The 24,098-nt window shown below is 36.7% G+C and overlaps 1 protein-coding gene across 5 annotated transcripts in view; it reads left to right on the top strand.

Moving 5' to 3' along the window:
- The window catches only part of LOC134537721 (bridge-like lipid transfer protein family member 1), a 143,280-nt gene extending 119,935 nt beyond the window's left edge, over nucleotides 1–23,345 (top strand). For 3 of the 5 annotated variants that reach the window (XM_063378469.1, XM_063378467.1, XM_063378470.1), the window contains 15 exons: nucleotides 389–620; nucleotides 1,283–1,452; nucleotides 2,584–2,769; nucleotides 3,864–4,080; nucleotides 5,297–5,430; nucleotides 6,298–6,445; nucleotides 8,094–8,251; nucleotides 10,195–10,390; nucleotides 11,673–11,908; nucleotides 13,457–13,741; nucleotides 14,318–14,509; nucleotides 16,164–16,352; nucleotides 17,523–17,653; nucleotides 17,973–18,157; nucleotides 19,773–23,344. In XM_063378469.1, the coding sequence (XP_063234539.1) occupies nucleotides 389–620; nucleotides 1,283–1,452; nucleotides 2,584–2,769; nucleotides 3,864–4,080; nucleotides 5,297–5,430; nucleotides 6,298–6,445; nucleotides 8,094–8,251; nucleotides 10,195–10,390; nucleotides 11,673–11,908; nucleotides 13,457–13,741; nucleotides 14,318–14,509; nucleotides 16,164–16,352; nucleotides 17,523–17,653; nucleotides 17,973–18,157; nucleotides 19,773–19,977 (2,864 nt within the window). In that variant the 3' untranslated portion in view covers nucleotides 19,978–23,344. Of the gene's footprint in view, nucleotides 1–388; nucleotides 621–1,282; nucleotides 1,453–2,583; nucleotides 2,770–3,863; nucleotides 4,081–5,296; nucleotides 5,431–6,297; nucleotides 6,446–8,093; nucleotides 8,252–10,194; nucleotides 10,391–11,672; nucleotides 11,909–13,456; nucleotides 13,742–14,317; nucleotides 14,510–16,163; nucleotides 16,353–17,522; nucleotides 17,654–17,972; nucleotides 18,158–19,772 lie in introns of all 5 variants that reach the window. The other 2 variants (XM_063378466.1, XM_063378468.1) reach the window with 1 other exon arrangement.
- The last annotated feature ends 753 nt before the right edge of the window (nucleotides 23,346–24,098 follow it).

The raw sequence follows: 24,098 nt of genomic DNA, 5'->3' as shown, positions 1-24,098 counted from the left end.
AAGTGACATGAGTCTTACATTTTCAAAACACTCTACAGACTGCTGAGTACTGACATGTTTCAAAATTATTGACATAAGGTTTATTATGGATCCTCTTTTGAGCAACTGTTTTACAAGATGTATAAAATAAACTAATTGAGAAACATTTATGTTAAATAATTAATAACAAATATTAATGATTATCTATTATAGATTATGCATTGTGCCTTATTAATATGTGTGTATGTTACTGATGGACATAACTACATAACTTTTATGTTAAATAAACCTGTTTTCTGGTTAATTTTTGTCATATTGATAAAATACATGTATATATATTTTTATTTTGTAACTGTGCAAGTCTAAAGTGTAAAAATGCTTGTCGCTCTGATGTTGCAAAAACTTGCAGGGCCCGTAAACACCATGTTCGCCATGGACCAAGACTCTTCGTGGGTGTCGGCTGCCAACACTAGCAACTACGTGTACGCCTCCTTCCCCGTCGACGTCATAGTGTACTTCCACATGCAGCCGTCCACGTTCCGCTTCTCCTGCCTGCCGGTGTCGCGGGTGGAGTGCATGCTGCAGCTCCCGTCCCTGGATATCGTTTTTTCATCCAAAAGAGCGGAAGAGGAATTGAACAGGTGATTGTCGTTTTCAGGTGTGGGCGATGGTAAGTAAATACAAAGCCCAATCAAATATTTTTTAATATTCGAATTAAACTTAAAATAAATTTTTGCTTCTGATTTCCATTTTTTTTTTACAAGGTTGCTGAATCCATTAATACTTTTTTTATTAAACCACTCAATTTTACCTATGGTTTTTGTTTTTATGTAACTTGGAAATGAAAATATATTTTTTATGAAAAGTACAAACTATGGTGTGTTTAAGATTGGCCTGTTAGTGTTGAAATAATTAGTCATTTTTTAATATTACATTAGTTCATATCTGTTCAGAGTACTATTACTAAGAAAAACTCTGATTCAAATTTTGGTTCGACTTTGGAACATTTGGCAGTATTCTCTTCAACTTGTTTCACTTAACCTTAATTATTTTAAAACCACTCTTTTTGAAAAATTTTTATATTATTTTTACTAAACTTTTTTTAAGAATATCACATTAACATAGGTATTGCATGAATGACTGCATTGCCATTTCCTTTTTACCTTAGCATCAGTATTCTAAATAGGTACACTGTAATATAGTAACAAGTTTGTGTGTTATGGCTGTTGCCTTCATGATGTTAGCAGACTAGCTTTGTAAGTAATGCTGATTGATACAGTATTACTTTCACTCTTTATTTCAGTGAGTTCAGCGAGTTAAAAATGTCACAATCTCCCCGTTCATCAAGTCAAGATTCTTATTCGTCTCGATTTGAGATACCGTCATCAGCAGTTGGAGGGTTGAGCGTAACAGGCTGTCTGGCTGATTTCTCTGTGTACATCTTTCATCCGTACGGAGGTGGCAAGAAGACAGGTATATAAATATTGTGCATTTTTATCACTTGTTTAATGTTAGTAATTTGTGTTTATTTAAATGTTAATACTTCCTATACATTTTTACATTAAAAAAAATGCAACGCAAGTACCACAGGCAGCTCGTCTACGACACTCACAGAAAGGAACAGGTTTTTGCTTGGATGAATGAGTACGACATTTGTATGAACAGACTAGCTTCGTTGATCGACAATATAAAACAGCAAACTACAAATTGTTTGCCTAAGGTTTTGCAAGACTTAAAAAACAGCAGCTAGTGAAAAAAACTATAAAGTGTAATTCACTAGGTTTTGTAGTCATGAAAATTCATAAAACACAAACAAATTTTTCATTTTTTTTTCCCTTGAAGTTGATTCAACCAGCAAAATATCACAGCCACAAGTTTATTTTAACTTTAGTAAATGAGAGGAATTATTTTATCGTATATATGAAATCAAAAATAATGTTTTTCTTCTTCTTCTTCTTCTTCTTCCTCCAAATAAAATATATCTCAACTCTTATTCAGGGCTTCAGCAACTTCAATTCATTATGTAGTATCCACACTTACCAGTACTGCTTGTTGGCCTAAGTTATTCTATTGAATCGTGGTCACCCCAGTTTGCTTGTTTTCTCTGTTGAGGAATTCCCTTTTAACAGTGAGAGCTGTGTGGAGATGCGTAGGCACACATAATTCCCAGTGGAATGCATCTGGTGTGATGCCAGGCTGTCTGGATGCATCAAACTCCTCCTTCGATGTCGAGGGCATTGGGCTTGAAGCAGGTGACTCAACCCCCCTCCCCATCAACCACCCACCCACTCTTCTACAATCACAAAATGACCGTGGAAATAAGGCAGCTTGCGACAGACAGTTGTTACAATATTTACAGTTAAAGTACTTTCATATTTTTCTAATACAGAAACAGATATTGTATTATAAAATAAACAAACTGCAGTCACATGTTACTTTTACTATCATGTAGTTAATTTAAGAAAAGTATAATTAATATTACCTACAAAGTTCTCTTCTACTTGTCATTACAATTATTTGTAGTTTTTTAGGCTATATACCATTCATGAGCACAAAGTGATGTTGACAGAAGTGTGTGATGTTTTAATGGATGTTTGTTCGCAGGTTTGAAGGAAGCCCAGTGGTCTCCCCTGGCAGACAGCGAGAGGAAAGACTCTCTGAGCGTCAACGTTGAGTTTGTGAAGTTCCACTTGTCTCGTAGCCGCAAGCTGAACTTCCAGTTGGATCAGCAGCTCCCCTGTAAAGGACTGAAGAACTCAGATCAGAGTCAAGCTGTTATACGTTTCTCTAGTTAGTATTATTTTCTTATACACTGGAAGATCTTTAATAGTGATGGGTCAATACAGATTTACAGTAATTGTAATTACTGTATTTTCTCATTATAACTACCAAATTGCCTCACAGCAACTTGAAAACTGATTGATGATAGCACGGTGATTAATCCTGCCATGTTTACTATCTACACAAAGCGCTTGGAATGTAATAGCGGTACCAAAACCATCATGCGATTTTTATGAGAGTAACTTTTTCTTTCCTAAATTTAATGCCTTAAATTAACGATGGAATGATTATGCAATAAAATGAGGTGGTTAGAAGTACAATATCTTGGGAAATGGTAACAATAAAGAATTAAAGAAAAAATTGAATTAGTAAACTTCAGAGGTTTTCATTGCTGTATTATTTAATTTACTTTTTTATTAACTTCCCCCCCCCCCCCCCCTCAAATATTGAATCTTCAGAACACTAAGGACTTGATGGTATTTGAGAATTTGATTGGCCCATCCCTGATCTTTAATATCCAGCATGCAATGGTTTGGCCAGCTATGGGGATGGTGGAGGCTATATTTTCTTTATTTCTTTAAGAAAATTGCAAAATGGATAAATTATTTTTTTTAAACCAGTAAAGGAAATTGAAATGTTTGTTAGGGAAATTATATTGCAGATTTGTGTGGACATCCTGTGAACATGAATCATTTCCAGGGCCGGCGCATCCATATAGGCGAACTAGGCAACCGCCTAGGGCGCCAAGTAGCTGGGGGCGGCGCAGCACGACACATAACAGCTCATATAATATGTTTAACGATTATTGAAACTAGATGGAAATGGAGATTTTTTGTAACAGTTTGGAATGTTTATATTGATACAAGTAATTATTTAAAGTCCACGGTGACCTGTTCATGATTTGCAATAAGTAAAAAAGTAAAAAAAAAAAAAAATACAAGCCTGCTTACATTTGTTTGTAGAGAAAATCTTAGGCTTACGTGATGTGTTTTGAGGCAAGGAAAAATTTTTTTTGGTGTGTCCGGCCAGGGGGAAATTAAGGTTTTTCGCCTAGGGCGCCAATTTACCTTGCACCGGCCCTGATCATTTCTTCTCGCTCGCAGCCATAATTGACGTGGGGAGTGCGTCCTTCAAGTACGACATGCGTCGCCTGACGGAGATCCTGGCGTTCCCCAAGGCGTGGTACCGCCGCAGCATAGTGCGCCGGTTGTTCCTGGGTGACCTCACCATCCACCCGACGTGCAGCGAGGGCGAGGAGTCCTCTCCGTCCAGCGTGGAAGAGGACGTCCTGGCCTCGCAGTCCCTGGGCCGGGACAGCAGGTTCGAAGTTGGGATGTTGTCATTCCCAAATTATTGAAAATAGAAAAAATATTCTTAGGTAAAATACGGATGAATATATATCTAGAATTAAAATTGTATTAAAAAAAAGAAATTTCATAAAATTTATATACATTTTGAGGGTGTGGCCATATGGCAACCATTGGAAAACAGAATTTCCTTTATATTTATATTTATATTTGCATTCACAAGAGAGGTTTAAAATTTGTGTTCTGTGTACAACTTTGTTTGACAGTATAAACTAGGAACCCCTTAAAAGTTGAAATGTGAAATTAGTGAAAAACAGCACAATTGGGCAGTTATAAGTTTTTTTTTTGCTTGCAAAATTGCTAACTTCAGCTACGTATTTCCAAAAGTTGATCTGAAAACATCATGTAGTGCGTCATAGATTTTTAACCCAGGAAACTAATTTTAATAGCGAATAAATTTGATATCTTGAACTTACTGTATTTTTCTGCTACAGCACCAATCTTTAGCATTTACTGTCCCTTGTTTTTGTCTGCATAGAACAAAAAAAAAAAATTACATATGTATCTTGTATTTTTATATCCTTGGTTATGTAGTGAAAATGCAGATTGGCGTTGTTTAGAAGAAAAGGTATTGCTTTATTTAGTACTTGCCACATGTCTGCATGATTAAACAGTAAGTTATTGACTTATTGTACCTATATTTTTTTTGGTTGACTTTAATAAAAGTTATAGAGATGAATATGTGTAGACTTTTTTGGTATATATTGTGTTATTTAAAATTGTTTTTATAAAATAAAGAAATTTTTAATTTTATTGGATAGGCTATGGATAGAATAAAAGACGAATATGAACCAATATTATACCAAATTTTAGATTATATGTGTATTTTTTTACTTCTACTTTTTGCACCACTTCTATGTTTTAATACAGAAATGTTGCACCACTTTGGCCTTATTTTCACACTTCTTTTTGTCAATTTTATTGACTGTTTTCTAAGGTCCTTAGTAATTACTTACTTCCGGTACATATTGAGAGTAACTGGTATTTAGTAATTGCATTTTTAAGATTTTCTGCTTGTGAATTTGAATAAAAAAAATATTCCAAGTTTTTTGAATTGTCTTCAAGCTTTGATCTGACTTTTTATTATTATTACTATTCACACACCCTTTTGTGTTTCAGTGTTTAAATATAAACTTTTTAAATGTGTGTGTGTTTTCCATGTTTTTCAGTGGCAGGCATGTCGTAGATGGTTCAGGGTTGTCTCGATCTGCTCCAACGGCAGATAAAAGCCCCTTGCTGTCCACCAGGGAAAGGTTGCGACTGAGCTTGGAGAACGACATTGCACGCCATTCAAAGTTCCAAGGTATTTGGGTGGGCTGTAACAACATTTGTAGTACATACTGTGGTATCTATCGTTTTGTCATTTTTGCCTTTTCTCACCGCTAAATTTAGGTAACTGCAGTTAGGTATGTTACGGCATTGTCTCGCTATAGGAGTGTGCGTACTACCATTTACTTGTTGGACCGCATTTGAAATGTGGGTGATGAACTGTTGTGATGCCAAACTCACAATGTCAAAATTTCTAGGATGGTAAGGACTTCAATATTGATTGATACAAGTCACAAAAATAAAAATAAAATATAATAAACATATATTTTACCTTACCTTCTGTACTTCAGTTATTGAACATTCTAGAAATACATATTTGTTGAAACCAACAATAATTCTGTTAGCCATTAGAAGGAAGAAAATGCAAGCTTATAACTGCTGTTGTTTAATATATCACATGAATATCACAGGGAACATGGCAACGCTTATCTTGTCTACTGTATGACCTGTGGAAACAAGTTTTGTTCATGCACCATTCTCTACTCCAGCGACAAAACTTTCTACAACAGGCAAAAATCTAACACACAAAACTGCAACTTTCACCCCACCCTTCCTTTTCCCGTTAAGGACCCAAGCGAAATACATTGAATGTGGTGAGTGTGGAAAGACTATGTTATGGCTGCCCAGGTAACCAGTGGAGGTTTTTTCATCCTCATTTTGCCTCTGTTAATACTTAAATAATGCAAGGTCTAGCTGATCTTCCAAGCAACAGTTCTGTTGTTTTCACCTAACCTGTTTCTTAACCCTTTTAATAAAGAAAGGACATTAAAAAAAAATTGCTATTGTTCATTACTAGATGACGTGCATGCTTGATAATACAATTTCTTGGCCATGCTTGCAGACACCGGCAAAATGACAAGCAAGGATGACACTCCAAGTCCATTGGACCAGAAATCCAGCTCGGCCTGGGAGACATTGGTGCTGTTTGCAGTGAACTTTACCAAGTTGAATGTGCATATGAACATGGGAAATGTGATGGGCAATGTAATGTAAGTACAGTTTATTTAACTTTTCTTTTTTGGGTAATTAATAGGATGTAATCTCTCTTTTTTCATTAAGTTGTCTGCGAGTAGTTTAATGTTCATTTACTAGGCCTGTGTGAATACTAGTTTTTTGAAGCAAAGCGAATATCAAATTGAATTTTTTTTAATATGTACACAGTGGATTTGAATACAATTGCCTTATAAAATATAAGATTGAAGTAAAAAAAAAATTGGTTATTTTTGTAATGTTTGATTAACCTCTTGGTCCCTATGTGTATAACATCATTCAATCAAAATTTTAAAATATCTATGCATAATATTAATATTAAGCATTCTTAAAAGCAAATGGAGTGCCACCTTTACATGTTTTTAAGTAACAAACTTTATTCAAGCAAAACATATAAAACATTAAAAAAAACTTTTTTTTCGAGTGAACTTTAGGCCTTCAATGTTTTAAAGCTTTGCAACAAATGTGAAGCTTCATATCAGACGCGAAGTTTTACATCTTAACCAAAGCTAGAAATAAAATGAATAGCAAATTTTGTGGCAAAATCAAATTGAATATTAAAAAGAGCTTCAATTGATTAGCTTAGTTGAAGCTTCGCACAGGGCTATCATTTTCCACCTCTCAAATTAGCAGAAGACTGGAAATGTGAAAATTATTCCATTTAAAAATGAAAAATTAAGAGAGAGAGAGAGGTATGTGTGTGTGGGTGTGTGTGTGTGTGTGTGTGTAGAGAGAGAGAGAAAGAGAGAGCGAGAGCGAGAGCAGGGATATATCAGTAGTGCTAAAATTTATTTAATCTTTTGTAGTTAGTACAGAGTGGGGCAAAAGGTGTGTATCGTTTTGAAAGGCTATTAAAAAAAGGAGAAACTTACAGAAATCAGGTTTATATTATTAGAATCAGTATTCATCACCATTTTTTTATCAAGTTCTAAAGATCACATGAGAAGATGGTGTCCACAGCAGCGATACATTGAAGGAGGTGATATCGAAACTCTTCGACCTCTTTTCGGAACATTTCGAGGAGTGTAGTGGCAATTTCCTCTCTAATTTGCATCTTCAGTTCTTCCATGGTTCTAAGACCTTGGTCCAGTCAGCGTGGGCCCCTGATTTGAGCATTTGTGACTTCTTGCTGTGGGGTAACCTCAAGGAAAAGGTTTTCTATCATCCTCACACCTCAGAAGAAGTGAAGAAGTAAATTCAGGAGGAAATCACCACTATACCCCTAAGAAGGCTGAGTGTGTAGGGGGAAGGGGTTGCCTTGACAGCAACTGCATTCGTCTCATCTGCCTCCTTCCCCTGCAAAGTTCAGAGAACCATAAACAAGAGGGGACTGAAGTGGCATAAGTGATGCAGTTCACAGGCAGATCGTGTAGTTTTTCAACTAAGCGGAGGTTCAGTACGCAGCAATTACTAGTGTTCTAAAGTGACTTAAGCGACACAGCTACAAGGCAGAGCATGTGGTTTTTCAAGCAAGCTGACCCCATCGCTTTGAATTCACATCTTCCAGCCAAAAGATGGAAGTTTGCGATTATAATGTGACTCTCACTTTTACGTTTATCAGTTTTGTTAAAACCATTGCTTTATATTCAAGTAAATATGGTAATTTGAACTGGAACTGATGAAATAGTTAATTTTTTTGAATGTTAGGTGGCTGACGAAGGACTTCAGATCAGAAGGCCGCTTGTCTATTGGTAGCACTGGCCACAAGAACATGTACGTCGGGATTGGCCTCGGGGGTTCCAGCCTGGATGCCAAAGGTGGCATTGTAGGTGGCGCCATCGAGCTTAGCAAGATTGATACTTACAGTAAGTCTCCATGCTACGCAAGTTTTACATTTTCTTATATCATCTGATCTGTTACCAGCATATATTTAGCTAGGGGCATTTTGTTTTAGGCGTGCTGATACTATAAACTATAAATATCTGTACCCTTTAAAATTTGATTTTGCTAGTTACAGGAATAATAAAATATATATTAAATAAGTGGGCTACACTACATATTATGTTTTGCATGTAATTTATTTGTTACTATTTAATCCAGTTACTGTACTTGACAGTAATATTAAAAATTAAAATTGCACACAGAGTAGGTACTATATTTCACATAATTTTGGTTCTTTACAATGCACTAATGATGTTTTTTTAATTAAATTTCATACAATTTATTTGAACGCTTTTACTCTTTTTAACCATTTTCATGAGTATGTAGCAATTAAGTAGGCTAAGCTTCTTCACTTACGTACTATGTACTTAAATGTATTTATGAAGAAAAACATACTTTAAATGTTTAATCTTTGCACAGTCTAGTCCTCCTTCAGTTTGTGTAACTGTGAAAATAATAAATATGGTTATAACCCACTGTTTTTTGTAATAATGATGATTGTAACAAGTAATATAATAAATAATGAAATAATAGCCCCCAATTTTTTTAAAACTCAGCAAGTAAAGATTTTTTTTTTTTGAATATGAATAATGCTAAAATTTCCTTCCTAAGACTTAATCATCATATTCTCTTTGTTACACCTCCGTATCATTGACGTTTGAAGTCTATTTAATGTTTGGTTTTGTTGTGATTTTTTTTGTGTGGTACATTTTTTATTCTGTTTGTATGTTTGTATTTGTGATTTCTAGTCTTTTGTTATGATTTTCTTATAAAATTGAGGCCACAGTGTTCTTACTAAGATCTGAATTCAATTCCCAGCAGGATTTAAACCAGAATTTTTTGCCAGTGGGAAAAGTGGTGGATGCTGTAGTGAGCCAACAGGTGGAGTTTTCTTTTCCACCATCCATTCATTCCATTATTGCTCCATTCTCTGCACTTCATCCCTCATTGTTTCTATTGACCCCAAGGTCAATGAGGTGATGAGATATCAAATCCAAATGAATTGAATCATCATCTTAATTATTTGGGTTATAATGACACTGTAATGTCATGCACACTAACCTCTAAACCCTGTAAAAATCATTGTCACCCACTAAATACAATAATGTATGTGTTCTGTACAGGGGCGTAGCCAGGGGTGGTTTTAGGGGTTCTAACCCCCCCCCCCCCTTAGCCCCAATTTCTTATCTGAAAGCAGGTTAAATAAAAGCCTGGGTGTCTTACTGCTATCACCGGCCACTGCACTGGAGGGGAAGAGTAAGCGAGCCCTACCGATTCTCCTTCCCTTCCCCTACCCCTGTCACGAGCAGAAGCTATAAGGTTGTGTGACGCCGTGACGGGTCCCGAGCTTTCAAATATCTTACACCTATTGTATTTAACCAGCACAGTAATTATAAGCAGGTGGTGACTGGGTAACTTCAAGCTAAAGCAAATTGTTTCCAGGAATAGGCCAGTTCTGCCGAAACCCAACCATTTTTATTCCTTTTTTTTTTTTTGTATTGTCGAGCTTCGAGCATGATTTATGATTTTGAATGGACGTGGACAAGGCACTTGGATTGATAAAAATATCTTTAATTAATTTCTTACTTCGTCACTCAAACAATTTTTTTATTAAAAAAATTAATAAAATTTTTACCATTACAATATTTAAAGTTAAGTACCGAAAACTGCTAAAATAACACTATTTTACACCTTAAAATCCAAATTTTTTTGGGGGGCTGGACCCCCGGACTCCCCCGTTTTATTAGGGGGAAGGGGGGCCATGCTTCTTAACCCCCCTTCCCCATACACAAATCCTGGCTACGCCACTTGTTCTGTATTCATTTTTGTGCCATTTGTCATTATCGTCGGCTGATTTTCCTTCCAGTACACATCCGAGAGGACCCAGGAACGGAGCCGGACCACACTGTGGGGCTCAAGCTGTTTGCGCTGGAGCTGCGCTTGGACTACATGGGCACAGGCGTGCTCATGTCCCGCGTCAGCGCTCTTTCCGTGTCGCTGCGCGACGAGTGGAAAATTCATCGCGCCAGCAAACCCTCCGATGCGTTCATTCCTACCAGAAGGTGAATTTTAACCATGGAAAGGTTTCATCATTCATAAGAGAGCCATGGTAGTGGAGTGGTCAGATCACACTGCCTTTTGTCTCCCACTAAGGTGATTCGGGTTCGATTCCTGGCGGGATCGAACTCAAGATTTATCGCAATTGGGAAATATGGCAGTCATTGCTGTGAACAATTGGATTTTCTTATAGAACTCCCATTTTCCCCACTCATTCATTCTGTCGATGCTCCATTCCCATCTCACACACCTCTACATCTCCATTAACCTTGATATATATGTAATGTGAAGCCTATTCAACTGTTATCTTTAAAATTAATAGTTCTTAATGCAAAAAAAAATACTATGTATGTACATATTATTAATGCAGCCAAGCATTGCTTTTTGGTGGTAAACTTCTTAGCTCTCGGTATACTGCATTTGGTAGGAGTAATTTCATGAATATGAAACAGAAATGCGTAACCACAGTGCTGCGTCTGCGTGGAAATTTCAGAAACCTCAAAAAGATGGCAGACCCACGTGATTAATTTGTGTGTGTGTTTTGGTGTGTGTTTGTTAATTTTGGGGTGTGTAATATAGATTTATATATAGTTTTATAAAAATCATGGTCACCCATTAAAGTACCAATCATGCTGGGTGGGCTTAACTTTGGTAATCTTCCTAACTAAAGCATACGCCTTGGTCCGCTCGGCCACCATGACTACTTGAAATACGTTAGTCTTATAAACATGTTTAAAATAAGAATATCTCAGAGAAAAAAATTAAATTTCTACGAGTCCTTTAACTTTCCTTTTTGTTCTTTTAAGCCACCCTGCCTACTCCAATGGACGAACTGCATCATAACTGCCCTGAAATTATCAGACGTGTATCATATGCACCGACTTTGAAATGGATTGAAGGAAATTTTAAAAAAATTTGCCTGACCTAACCTCGGTTGGATTGGATTGAGTTCGGTTAGGTTATTACTATCTTGTTAAACAGAATTATAGTTAGGTTTTAAAAAGGTGGAAATGATTTACTTTTTTTCTTTTAAATGAATACATTCCATGTATTTATCACGCTCAGCCATTATTTTTAATTATTCTGTATTAAATTTTGTGTTTGAGTTTCATATTGTAAGTTCATTTGCAACATGAGAACACATTAATCTCGTCGTTACCGAAGTTAGATGCTTACACATCACTGGCGAGAGTACTGAAAGACTCGCTCACAATTTTTCTTTCTTTCTTTCTTTCTTTCTCTATGATACAAAACTCTTGTTTAATTTAACATACAATTTGCGTGCAGACCAGCGATGATCTTCATGCACGGAGATCTCGGCTGGGACCAACTGCAGCTGATGATCTCGAAGTCCACCACCGCAGACCTGCTGAAGATGTTCTACAAGCTGGACGAGTTCTTCTCCCAGCAGTTCAAGAGCAGCAAGCGCGTGTTCTCCAGCCTGCAGCCTCGACCGCACCCCCGCTCCAGCAGCTTCAAGAAGAAGCACCAGACACACAGCAGGAAGAAAGTTGTCAGCGAAGGTAATCCTGCCTCCCTTTCGATTCGTGGTGAAACCTTCTTATGAATAGTTGGTTGGATTTATTTTTAAAATGTTTTAGTTTCATGTGCAAAATCAAACAAATTTATGACAGAACCTGTATGATACAGTATATGAAGGAACAACACTGGCATTCTAAAAGCCTGCAAACTACTCTCATGTTCATTGATGAAACATTTAGCCGCACGAGAAAGTGTTATAGTCATAGCGTTGTGCAGTTGTGTTAACTGTCACGTCAACACATATTATTAATTTTAAAATATTGTACATAAATTTTTTAATTTCTTTATTTACATACTGGAAATAAATACAGTGAAAAAAATATTACGGTGGATGTAATACTATAAATATTGTTTATTTTATTAATTTTTAAAATCTTTTAAAGTATTGTAAATTGTGCATTAGTATGTTGAGAAAAATTTCGAAAACAGATCATCTTGGGTACAGACGTTCTATGGGAAATAATTTTGAGGCCGTAACAATATTTTCTTGCAAAAACATTTTACACTTCTTTTGTGTATTTATTACCTTTAGGTTTAATTGTAGCATACATAGTTCATAATTACCAATAAATAATTTGATTTTTCTTAATTTCTTATTGCTCAATTTTGTGGTAGCATTGATGAGTGACCATTCTTAAGATAAAAAGGTTTTAATAATTAATAATATATATATTTTTAAGGGTATTATAAAATTAGATTTAGTAAATAATATGGCCATCTAAGAGTAAAAAAATTAGTAATTACAATACAAGTAAGTTTTTAAGAAGATATCAAATTTTCGATAAAATTTATCTGACTTTCCTGACCAAAATTGAAAATCTGCCTGACAAATTTTTTTTTTTAAATTATTATAATTAACCTATTTTGCAAATTTCTGACAGAAATGAATAACTTCAAGAGCCATATAGCTGGCCTAGTTCTCTTGTTACATTCTTTATTTCAAACAGAACCTTGCAAATGCCATTTTATAGTGTGTATGACTACAGTCAGGATGATGGTAGGCTGGAGCATATTTTACCCTCAAATTACTATCACTGGGACAATATCCTTGACTTTTCCAGGTTTTCAATTAAATTCACCTGAAGTTTCCCCAGAACCAATTCCAACTTTTCTGGATTTTCCATGATTTTCCCTGACTTTCCAGAATGTGGACACCCTGTATTTCAAGTATTGATACATTGATATCAGGGAAAGACTAAAAAAGACAGTTTGTACACAGGTATATGTTTCACACTTCTTGTTTTGAGCTTGGAGCTTGGTCACATCAAGGTTTTATTATTTTTTTTTACAGTGCTGCTTGGACATGGACGAAACTTTCTCCAAGGCTTTGTATTTTCTTTTTAAAATTAGTCAAAGTCGGTATGACTGTCTAGGCGCATCTTGGTGCTGGGAGCTGCTGATTTCCGTCAATTTTTGGGAGAATTCTTTAAGCTTGCGTTGCTATTGAGGAATCGGTTTGATCGCATGCATTCCGGCGGACGGTAGTGAAAGCAGAAGGGAAAAGCGATGGTCGATGGTCGATGGCGCAGGGCTGCGTCCGGCGTGGACCGGCTCGGTGACGAGCGACGCCCGCCACCACCGCCACTGGCAGCGCGTGCTCTCCCTGGTGGCAGGGGTTCACCTCTCCACCCTCAGCTTCCCGCTGCCTGTGTCGGGCACCGTGCTGGGGGGCACCATGGAGCTGCACGGCAACAACATCTCCCTCGCCTGCTTCCACGGCATCAACTTCAAGTCCAAGTCGTGGGCGCTCTTCTCCCTCAAGGAGCCCTGCATCTCCTTTGCCACCGAGGCACAGGAGGTTCCCTCCGGCGAAGGTAGCCGGCCGTCGGTTTCCCCTCCTTCCTCCTAGATTAAACAACTGGAACACCTGACCTTAGAGTTTTTTTTTTTTTTGCATAAATAGTTGTACAATTTTTTAGTGCTATTATTGTGACTTAAAATTTGAGTTTATAAGTTGTTAATATATGGCCGGTACTAACGATTTCAGATTAATAAAGTGGAACCGAAATTAGTAATTTTATTTGTATATAATTTTACTCTTAAATATTTTATATCGCATCCAAAACATCTTTTTCAAACAAATAATTTGTTGAAATTATTGTCATATAAATAATATTGTTTTTGCTTTCCATATTGAGATTAAATTTTGCACCATTGAATTTTTAAATGTTAAAATAAAAATTATTTTTGGTTGAACCACTCAGCATTATAAACTTTATCATTCATTGAAATATGTAAAGTACTTTTAAAGCTACCCATTCTTTTTTCTATATATTATAAGGTCGGTAGTACCGAGAACAAATTTTCAAGAATCTGAACCAAACACAGGAAACCCAAGAGAAAAGCAGAACTGATGTGAGGTTGATTGTGATGTTTTCTCCCCCCTCCAGTGACCACCCGGCAGGACGTGCACGTGGTGCAGACGCTGACGTTCAGCCTGGGCATGATGGCGGACCACCCGCACGCCCAGCACCACAGCATGGCCACCGTGTGCCGCATCAGCCGCAACGTGCTGTTCCCCCCGCAGTTCCGCACCCTGCAGGAGTGGTTCTACTACGCCTTCTCCAACAGCGAGATGGACGGTGGGTCTGGGTTGCCGTGATCCAAGCTAACTGGGACTGACACCTACTCGGGTTACCACATTTTCAGATAAACCGAATAATTTCCGTGATATATGAGGGTGTAGTAAAATTGTACATATCGAAAGGCATTAGATTATCATATCATCATCATCATCATCATCATTAGAGCTGGGCCGATGCCGATCCCCGATCGTAATAATCGTCCGATTTTGTTAATTTTGCCGATCATAATGATCGGCAAAATGTAGCCGATTATTTGAGCCAATCATTGGTCTCCTACTGCAAACTTATAACATTGAATAATTACCTATACCTAACAACTGTCCTTGTTTGTTTACGGTACTTTTCGGTAAGAAAATTCAATTATTCATCGAAAAATAATACGATTTAATAATTTAAAACTAACCACACACGAAAAAAAAATTTTTAACGCAGTTAATTGTGTGTGCGTGTGTTGTGATTTATAAGTAATCATGTCAATGAAAAGTAGTTTTGTCTGGGAATATTTCACCGTTTATAGTGATCCGTCAAAAGCAACGTGTAATCAGAGGTAGGTACTTGAAAGGCTCTAATCGGCTCAGAAGATCGGCATCGGCATGATAGGCAAAATAGGTGATCGGCCCAGCTCTAATCATCATCATCATCATCATCATTATCAACAACAACAACAACAACAACAACAACAACAACAGTTGGGTCATCAAAGTAAAATGCCTCCCATCTTCCTCTGTCCTTCCACCATTCCTCATTCAGTCATTCTTCATTTTATTCCAGTCTTCTCTCTCCTGCACCCCTTTAACTATCTGCCATTCCCATCTCCTCCTTGGTCTTCCTTGGGGTCTTCTTCCGGAGTACTTCAGCACCATCATTTTCCTAGGCAGCCTCTCTTTTCCCATTCTCCGGACACGGCCAAACCATCTCATTCTCTCGCTTTTTCAATGATGTGTTATTCAAGTCCTGTACTCCTTCCTGCTCTTGCTTGCACTATCTCATTTCTGATCCTGTTTCGCCTTGTAACTGCCAACGTACTCCTCATAAACTTCATTAGTATTGCGCTGATCACAAAACAGCCTATAACATTAAAAAAATAAAAAATAAAATAAAAAATGAAATCTCTAAACAAGTTAATTTTTGGGTCAAGACATCAAATATAATTTTTTCAAATACAAAACCATTTTTTATTATTATTTTCACCCTAAACTCGTTTGGGTTAGCCAGATTTTCGAGTTAGCGGGGTTCAGATTGTAATTAAAAGTAAAAATAGTGTGGTTTGTACTTTTGAATCTTTTTCTTATTTTTCCCATTCTTACATTTTAATCCCTTACTTTTGATTCTTCTTATTTACCAGACTTTCTTACCCCATTACTCCCTCTTTCACATCTTCAGTTTATTTTCAAACCATTTTTTTTTTCTCCTTTTCTCCTTTGCATGTCTCTTTTCCTTTATATCTTTTCCCTACCCTCTTTCCTTTCCCACTCACCAATTAATTCGTCCTATCACTTAGTCTCCTTCATATTTACCTCTCTGTTGTTGCTTCTTGGTTTCCTATCTTTCCCATTCTCTTTTCCTTTCACACTACATTTTTCCTTTCTCTTGCCTAATTTAACTAAAGACAAATGAAAAGAGGTTTAGCACATGCTTCTTTATTTCGTAGCTGTGGATAGGTTCCCAAGCCTGGAGCGCGAGAAGATGGAAAATTCAGAGCAGCAGAGATCGCGCAGCAGTAGCAGTTCCAAACTGCAAGACCCGAATCACACCCGAGAAGTTATCTTTGCTCTGCCGTCTCTTCAGCTTCACCTCAAGACTGAGCACCTGCAGACGGCGAGGACGCCCGAAGTCACGGGTGAGTCGCTGAGGCTGCTGTTTACAAATGAATACTTCTTACTGTCATGCAGGTCTGAGGATCATACGGATGTCGTCATTGCAAGGAGTCTGCACACCGGCACTACTTATGCTACTGTTGCACAAAGGAGGATGATAACTTGTTTTTTTTGTTTTTGTTTTTTATTTAACTCTTGTAGTATCTACACTTTAACAACTCTCTTGGTTAGTATTCTGAATCTGTTGTGCATTACTTCATGATATTGTAACAGGTTCAAATAAATAATGATCAGTAATAAAGTACAACTTAAAACTCATGATTATCAATAACTCAAATTCTTGGGGGTTAAACCACTGTAACTTAGAAAATGTCAACTTATCTGTAGCAATAGAGCAAGCATGCAAATAAAATAGGATGCTCTCTGTGGTATTTTTCTGGTGGGTGTAAAATTATCTAAAAGGTTTTAATTAATTAAAAATAACTTAACACTATGTATATTCAACAAAAAATTATTGTTACTGATTCAAACAGTTACTTAAAAAAAATTTTTAGTTAAGCTTAGCCAAAACTTGAAAATTAAACAAACTCCTAATAAAATTACTAAATTAGGTATCTAAACAGAATGTGTCAAGAACCTGATCTTTAGGGATTAAATTTAAAACTATACTAGCCACTGTGATGGCTTAACTTAATAAAAAACCTCCTTATGTGGAAAACTCTTCCATTAGGGAAAAAAACTTGTGACAAACTGACACCAACAATTGCGCGACATCTTTAATTATTTTATTTTATTATTTTCATGAGTGAATCTTGGGCTTCTAATGTTTTCAGCTTTAAAACAAATGTGAAGCTTCACATCAGACGTCACAATCAAATCTTCAAATAAAACAAATAACTAATTTCTTAGCAAAGTCAAATTGAATATGAAAAAGAGCTATGATTAGCTTAGTTGAAGCTTCACACAGGCTACCCAAAATATTTTACATTTCATGTGGATAAGCAAGGTTGTGCTACTGCCATGCCCAAGAAGTGGGCATGCCTTTAAAGTAAATTTATCTTCCAATATTCATTACTAAAAAAATCTGATCTTGATCTACAATTCACCAAGCATTGACAATATATTTAAAAAGTATGATTAGGGGATGTCAAGATTGAATGATTTTGTAATAAAAATGTATCCCTTGATTTCAGCAAACAAGCCTACTGTAGAATGCAGTTTTATCACCGAGTTTGAAGATCATATCTTCGTAACTGTTGATGCTGAAGCATTCTTTTTCCTTCATGATCTCATCACATCTTATGTTAAAGAAAAGGAAAGAGTGGTGAGTACTTTCATGCTTTAGTTATTAGAACCTTATTTTAAACATTTTTACTTTTTTAAATAGTTAGATATAGATACAGATATTATACATATGTACTTGGCATTTCATTTTCAATATTTTTTTTTTTTTGTGAAGTTAAAAGCTTTAACTGTGTTACTGTAAATTAAGAAACAAAACACTAAAAATAAATTTAAAATTTTTTGTGAAAGACATAAATTTTCAGGAATTTTTATTATAAATTTTTTTTAAAGTTTAGTCAAGTTTTGTTTTGCAATGATACGTGCCAAATTAATAACAAACTGCATGTATTTCCTAACAGATAACGTCATCAGTTAGTGGACTGCGCACTCACAGCCCAGATAACGAACGGCGTGGTAGGGAATTTCTCGCTGCTAACGGCAGCGAAGATGAAAGAAAGCGCAAAGCTTTTGACCCTGCGGAAATTTTCACGAAAGACTGGAGGAACTACCATTGCAAGACGTGGCATTTGGAACCAACTGTCAGGTGAGTGGACCTTCTTTCATCCTCAAAACACATGTGTACTATAAAATAGATTCAAGTATATCTTCTGTTTGAGGAGAACTGAATAACACGAAATTGGCTACTTATACCCATATTGCAGATATCCTCACATTTCTTACTCTAGGAAAATACAAAGTATATCTACAATTTACAAATTAATATGTAATTAGTTATTATTATGTAATATTAATACTAAAACTAAACCATTTCATTGTATGAAGTTAAATGACTAATTTTTTTTTTATAGTATATGATATGCAGTAGTAAGCTGTTTAAAACCAGTTTTTGTTCGAATTTTTTTGTCATTAAATTAATTATAGATAGTAACATATACTGTAGACTCCTGACTATCCGGGGTAATGACTGGCAAGAGGTCAGTGGATAACCAAACAATACGGTAAAAGCAATGTCGAAAAAAAATTGTTCAGTAAAAAAATTATTATATCCCTACTGTTTAGACAAATCCTGTGTAAGGTTTTACGTAATACGTAGATACTAAAGTGTTAGACATGATTTACAAAAAAAGTTGCAGCACATATGAACTAAAACATAACCATATTTTATGTCTAGTTGGTCGATAATTTTGAATTTTTGTTGAATGTCAAGTACTAGTCATCACTGTGTAAAGATTATAATAAAAATCAATGAGATCATGCAGCTTCCTCTTCCCTGTGTGGCAGAAGGCATTGCGTCATCTTGCCAGTTCTCTGCTTGATGTGGACTAAGTAGGTTTGCGTTTGGCAGTGGCTCATGCCATTAATTATTGATTATTTATTGATGAACTTACTTGATGGCTGTGGTCTGGTTTGCACCATTTCCTAATCCCTTTTCGGAACTGTTAGAATTCACCGACCACAATCATCGGCAGTCAGCCCACAATGGAACTTTAATTAATTTTTTTCAGTGGCCATCCCGAGGACACTTTTTTTCCCGTCATTGCAAAGCAACCTCTGGGACTTATTTGCTAGATGGGATTTAATGTGAGTGTTCAGAACATTTTCGGCAGCGTCAAAATTTACCAACCTTCATTTTTCGAGCAGGGAAAATTTATTTGCCAAAGTTGTGTAATATTATTTTGATTTATTGTGCGGACCAGTTTGTCTTTTAGTCAGGTACAAACTGCTCGATACCGGCAGTATTGGCTGATACGTGATACCGTGATATCGGTATCGGCAGATGGCGTGGTATTGGTAACGGCCCGGCCGTGATGATATCGGTATCGGCAGATAGTGGGGTATTGGTAACGGCCCAGCCGTGATGATATTGGTATCAGCAGATGGTGTGTTATCGGTAACGGCCCAGCCGTGATGATATCTGTATCGGCAGATAGTGTGGTATTGGTAACGGCCCAGCCGTGATGATATCGGTATCGGCAGATAGCGTGGTATTGGTAACGGCCCAGCCGTGATGATATCGGTATCGGCAGATAGTGTGGTATTGGTAACGGCCCAGCCGTGATGATATCGGTATCGGCAGATAGCGTGGTATTGGTAACGGCCCAGCCGTGATGATATCGGGATCGGCAGATGGTGTGGTATCGGTAACGGCCCGGCCGTGGTGATGTCGGTGACCGTGGTGTTGTGCGGCAATGCGGCAGGCTCCTGTCGTGGGCGGGCAAGAGCATCGAGCCGTACGGAGTGGACTACATCCTGCAGAAGCTGGGGTTCTCGCACGCCCGCACCACCATCCCAAAGTGGGTGCAGCGCGGCTTCATGGACCCGCTCGACAAGGTCCTGGCCTTGCTGATGCTGCGCATGATCGCGGTCGTGCGCGAGGAGCCCGGCGCCGATGACGTCGCGTAGTCGTTTGTTTCCGCCCGCTCCGCACCAGCGTTGCGTCGTGCAGGGGGAGCCAAACAATTCCAAATACTTTCAGAGAAAGTTCATTTCGATGAGATGCTCATTTCGTGAAATTACGGCACTTTTTGTTGTGTTCTTACTTCAAATTTAAAGGCAGCCAAAGTTTTTTTTTTTTTTTTATTGAGAATGTTATGTATGATCTAAGTTTTCATAGTGGTGGAATGGTTCACTTCCCAATTTCACTGTTCCTTAATTAATATCCTATTTTCTAAGAATATATAATTATTTCGTAATGACATTTTTCTCTGTTCAATTATAATAGGGAATTGAGGAAGATAAATTTACATACACCAAATTGTAATATTTCACCTAAATTCAAAATGAAATTAAGATGCTCTTTTTTACCTGCCATTTTTTTTTTCTTATTCAAAATATTTTGTAGGAATATTTCAAATATTTCAAACTATAGAAGTATAGTTTTATTCACAACCCAGTTGTAAGAACACAGGATTAACTTATAGTGAGTGATCACTATGCAATAAGTCAGACAAAGGCCTTAATAATGAATATTTGCCTGAAAATTTTACGTGTAGCAGATAATGTGTTGAATATATATCTGGCTCAAAAATTAAAAAAAAGTAATTAGCTATTTTGTGAAGGAAAATTTTCTTAATAATCGCTATCAAATACATGATGGATGATTATGTAGTTTGTGCTAGACCCATGTGACAGTTTGAACTGATGTTTGTGTTGGTGCTATGATGATCAAATTTAATGTTTTTCCATATCATGTTCATGATGATTTGAATGGCTTTATTTTCCAATCTGATCTCTGCTTATGATTCTTAGGTTAGTGTACTGAATGAGTCAGAATATTTACACGATTTGTTTGTGGGACAGTCTTGGAGACAACTTTTTTTTTCCTGGTTAACCTTTTGATCTATAACTGTGTCTTCAGTTGGCTTACCCGAATCAGATTATGAAAGATATCAATAAACTTTTTTCTAAAATGATATTCTTAAAGTATGTTATGATGCTACTACTACTGTTTTTGTAAAATAATCTTACTTTGGCTTTAGGTAAAACAGCATAAATAATATTAATAATAATAATATAAATGTGATAATTGATAAATGTACACACCCTGGGTGTTTAGTGTTGGGTGCCTGATATTTGCTGCTAATTTCTTGACAGTTATCCAAAAACCACAAATATTTAGTGTGCGAGGGTTCAACGCTCTTAACTTTCCAATGACAAACGAAAGTTGTATTTGTGAAAGAGAACTGATTTCATTATATGATAAAATAAAACAGACACTGACAAAGGTTGTTGCAGCTAGAGTCCAGTAAACAAAATAACAATAGCGTAACAATCTGTGGTGAACTCTCTGACGACAGTTCATTATCTTCACAGTTTAAACTCAGGATTTTTGAGAAAAAATATTTAAATTTATTTTAAAATAAATGTTTGTTATGAAAATTACTTAATTCCAGACTAGTTCAATTCAGTGTTATATGGGAGGCTGACTCCCAGACCTCTATTCTTGAGAAGTTCCGTGCGTGAATATATAGTTTTTATTTTATAATAAAAGAATTTACATATCCAGTCAATCTGAATATTAAAATGTTCATTGGGGTGTGTAGAAATTTTAAGGCCCAAAACATGCGTCTCTGGATATGACAATTGTTTTACAACATAATGGCGTCAGTAAATTGTGAGTTAACTGTTAATCCAATATGGCCTACGTTGGCAGCCGCTGGACCAGAAAGCGCTATTAACACACATAATAGTTTATGACTTGCACGCAGATCACTTAAACTTAGTACACATTTATTACCGCAATTATTTTATACACTTTTGTGTTACTGCACTATTGTTTGGCAGTATTTGTAATCCGGCAAAGCATAACTGGCGTGTGAGGCAGCATCTCACACAGGGCTGGTCCAAACGACTCTATGGCAATGTTCCAAATCACATGTTGGCATTGCCAGAGACACAAACGGTTTATAATTACCTAAACCCTAAACATGTAATTATATAATTTGGTCTCACTGACATAAAATATACATAAAATAAGGTCCAAAACAAAATAATGTTCAAAATGAATGTGTACAATTCATGTAAACCAACAATATAGTTTATTTGGGTAGCTGGGCAACTGTAAATAAACATGATGAATACTGTTTACAGTACCCTGAACTAGTGTATCAGTACAACGTATTCCTGAAACTTGAGTTCTATATAACTTAAAAAATTCTTCCCTACCTACTTTTTATGTTGTCAGATATGGAAAATAGTATTAATTCCCGGCTTTGTGATTTTTACATACTTGGTCATTAAATGCAGAGTAAATAAGCTAACATTAACTCAGTTTTAAAAATGATTTGAGAATATTTATGAATCATTCCATCACTAAGTTTTATAGCTTTAATTAATAATTTGTATGTGATTTCTTTAAATGGATTACTTGACTAACCTTACAATTTTTTTTTTTTGTGATGAGTAGGTAACGCTAGTTTATATTGCAGCTTTAGTAAAAAAATTTCTTGTGCAATTTGAAGGGCTATAGAAAGAAAACTATTTCATGACACTAGGTATAATTTTGTTTTATAAGTTTAATACATATGTATACTGAATAAAAAATAAAAAATTAATTTTAAGAATGTTTCCACTGGGTGTGCTTGTGTTACACTCTTAGTAAATGAATAGTTTCCATGCACATTGTATCAATATGGTTGTGTATTTTGTTGATACCTCTTTTCTTGAGAAACCAGATAACTGTGATAGTTTATCTCTTTTTACTGTACTCATTTTGTTAAGTTTGACATTTTGTAGTCCTGAAAGTTATTGTTAGCTTTGGATAAGAATTCTGACCATTGTGTGTTGTATTTGTATAAAATAATTGTTAATAAATTATGTTAATTTATAATTTATAATTTATATTTCTTTACCATGCTATTTTTTATTTATTCTCGCAAATGATTACGTATATTGAATACATAAAAATAAAAATAAAAATAAAAATTGTGTCCTAGAATTGCTGGCTATGCATGGACTTACCTGTGCCCTTACAAATTCCACATCGAGGAAAAGGGGCCGTATCGTGAGCACCGAAGGTTGTCAGCCAGTGCCAGACCAGCAAAACTGTCACCAACACCACAAACAGCTTCAGCAGCTCATGGGTCTCCACAGTTGACCGCAGCTTCATCCAAACTGCGCCACTGTCCCCACCCCCTTGATTAAACTTCTGACACCAAAGCACAAATTTTGATGGACGGAGGCCGCTGAGTGAGCCCTCGTCAGTGTCAAGTGGTTGTTCCGCGAATGTCACATCCTCTCCAGCCCAAATCCTGACAAGCACATCTTCATACAAACAGACGCTAGACGAAACATTATGGCTGCCATCCTGTACCAGCTGGTGATGAGAGGGGAGCAGCATGTGATCAAGTACGCCAGCTCGAAGTTCGAGTCAGCTGAGCACAAATATCACATGAATGAGCAGGAGTGCCTCACGGTGGCGTGGGCACTCAGCCGGTACTGGCACCCACCTCGAGGAAGGCGCTTTATGCTCCAGACAGACAGTGTCTGAAGTGGTTGAACTCAGCGCAGGGATGCAAGACAAAACTGACCCGATGGGCCACCATGCTGCAAAATTTCACGTTCACAGTAGAACGTGTGCTAGGATGTGAAAACCAGCTGGCAGAAGAAGAGATTTTGCTGCACCTGGTCCCCTTGATCTCTTTCTACGATGACCGGGTATAGAAAGACCTATCCTATTTCCCCCTCCCCCAATTCTGATGCAACAGCCATCGCCATTCCGCTCGCCAGCCTGTACGCCACATGAGCGGCAGCACCCAAACCATGGCCCCCACAAGGGTGGGGCTGGGTGGACCCCTGGGTCCAGGACCCGGGCCTGGACGGGGCCCCGGCCCAGCCCGTTTATTTTTATCTCAGTGTGTGAAACAAATATACACACTCATAATTTTATAAATAAAGCTTAGTTTGGGCTTATCAAATAGTAACCATAATATTATCCTGTATTTTCACGTTAAATAAACATTCTAAAAAGAGTGTAGGTAAGTAATAACCATGCAATTATAATGTAGCACACGACTGCAAAATTA

This window comes from Bacillus rossius, chromosome 12 (assembly GCF_032445375.1).
Source record: "Bacillus rossius redtenbacheri isolate Brsri chromosome 12, Brsri_v3, whole genome shotgun sequence".
NCBI lineage: Eukaryota > Metazoa > Arthropoda > Insecta > Phasmatodea > Bacillidae > Bacillus > Bacillus rossius.
The sequence above is the reverse complement of the archived record's forward strand: the minus strand, read 5'-3'. Positions and strand labels throughout refer to the sequence as shown.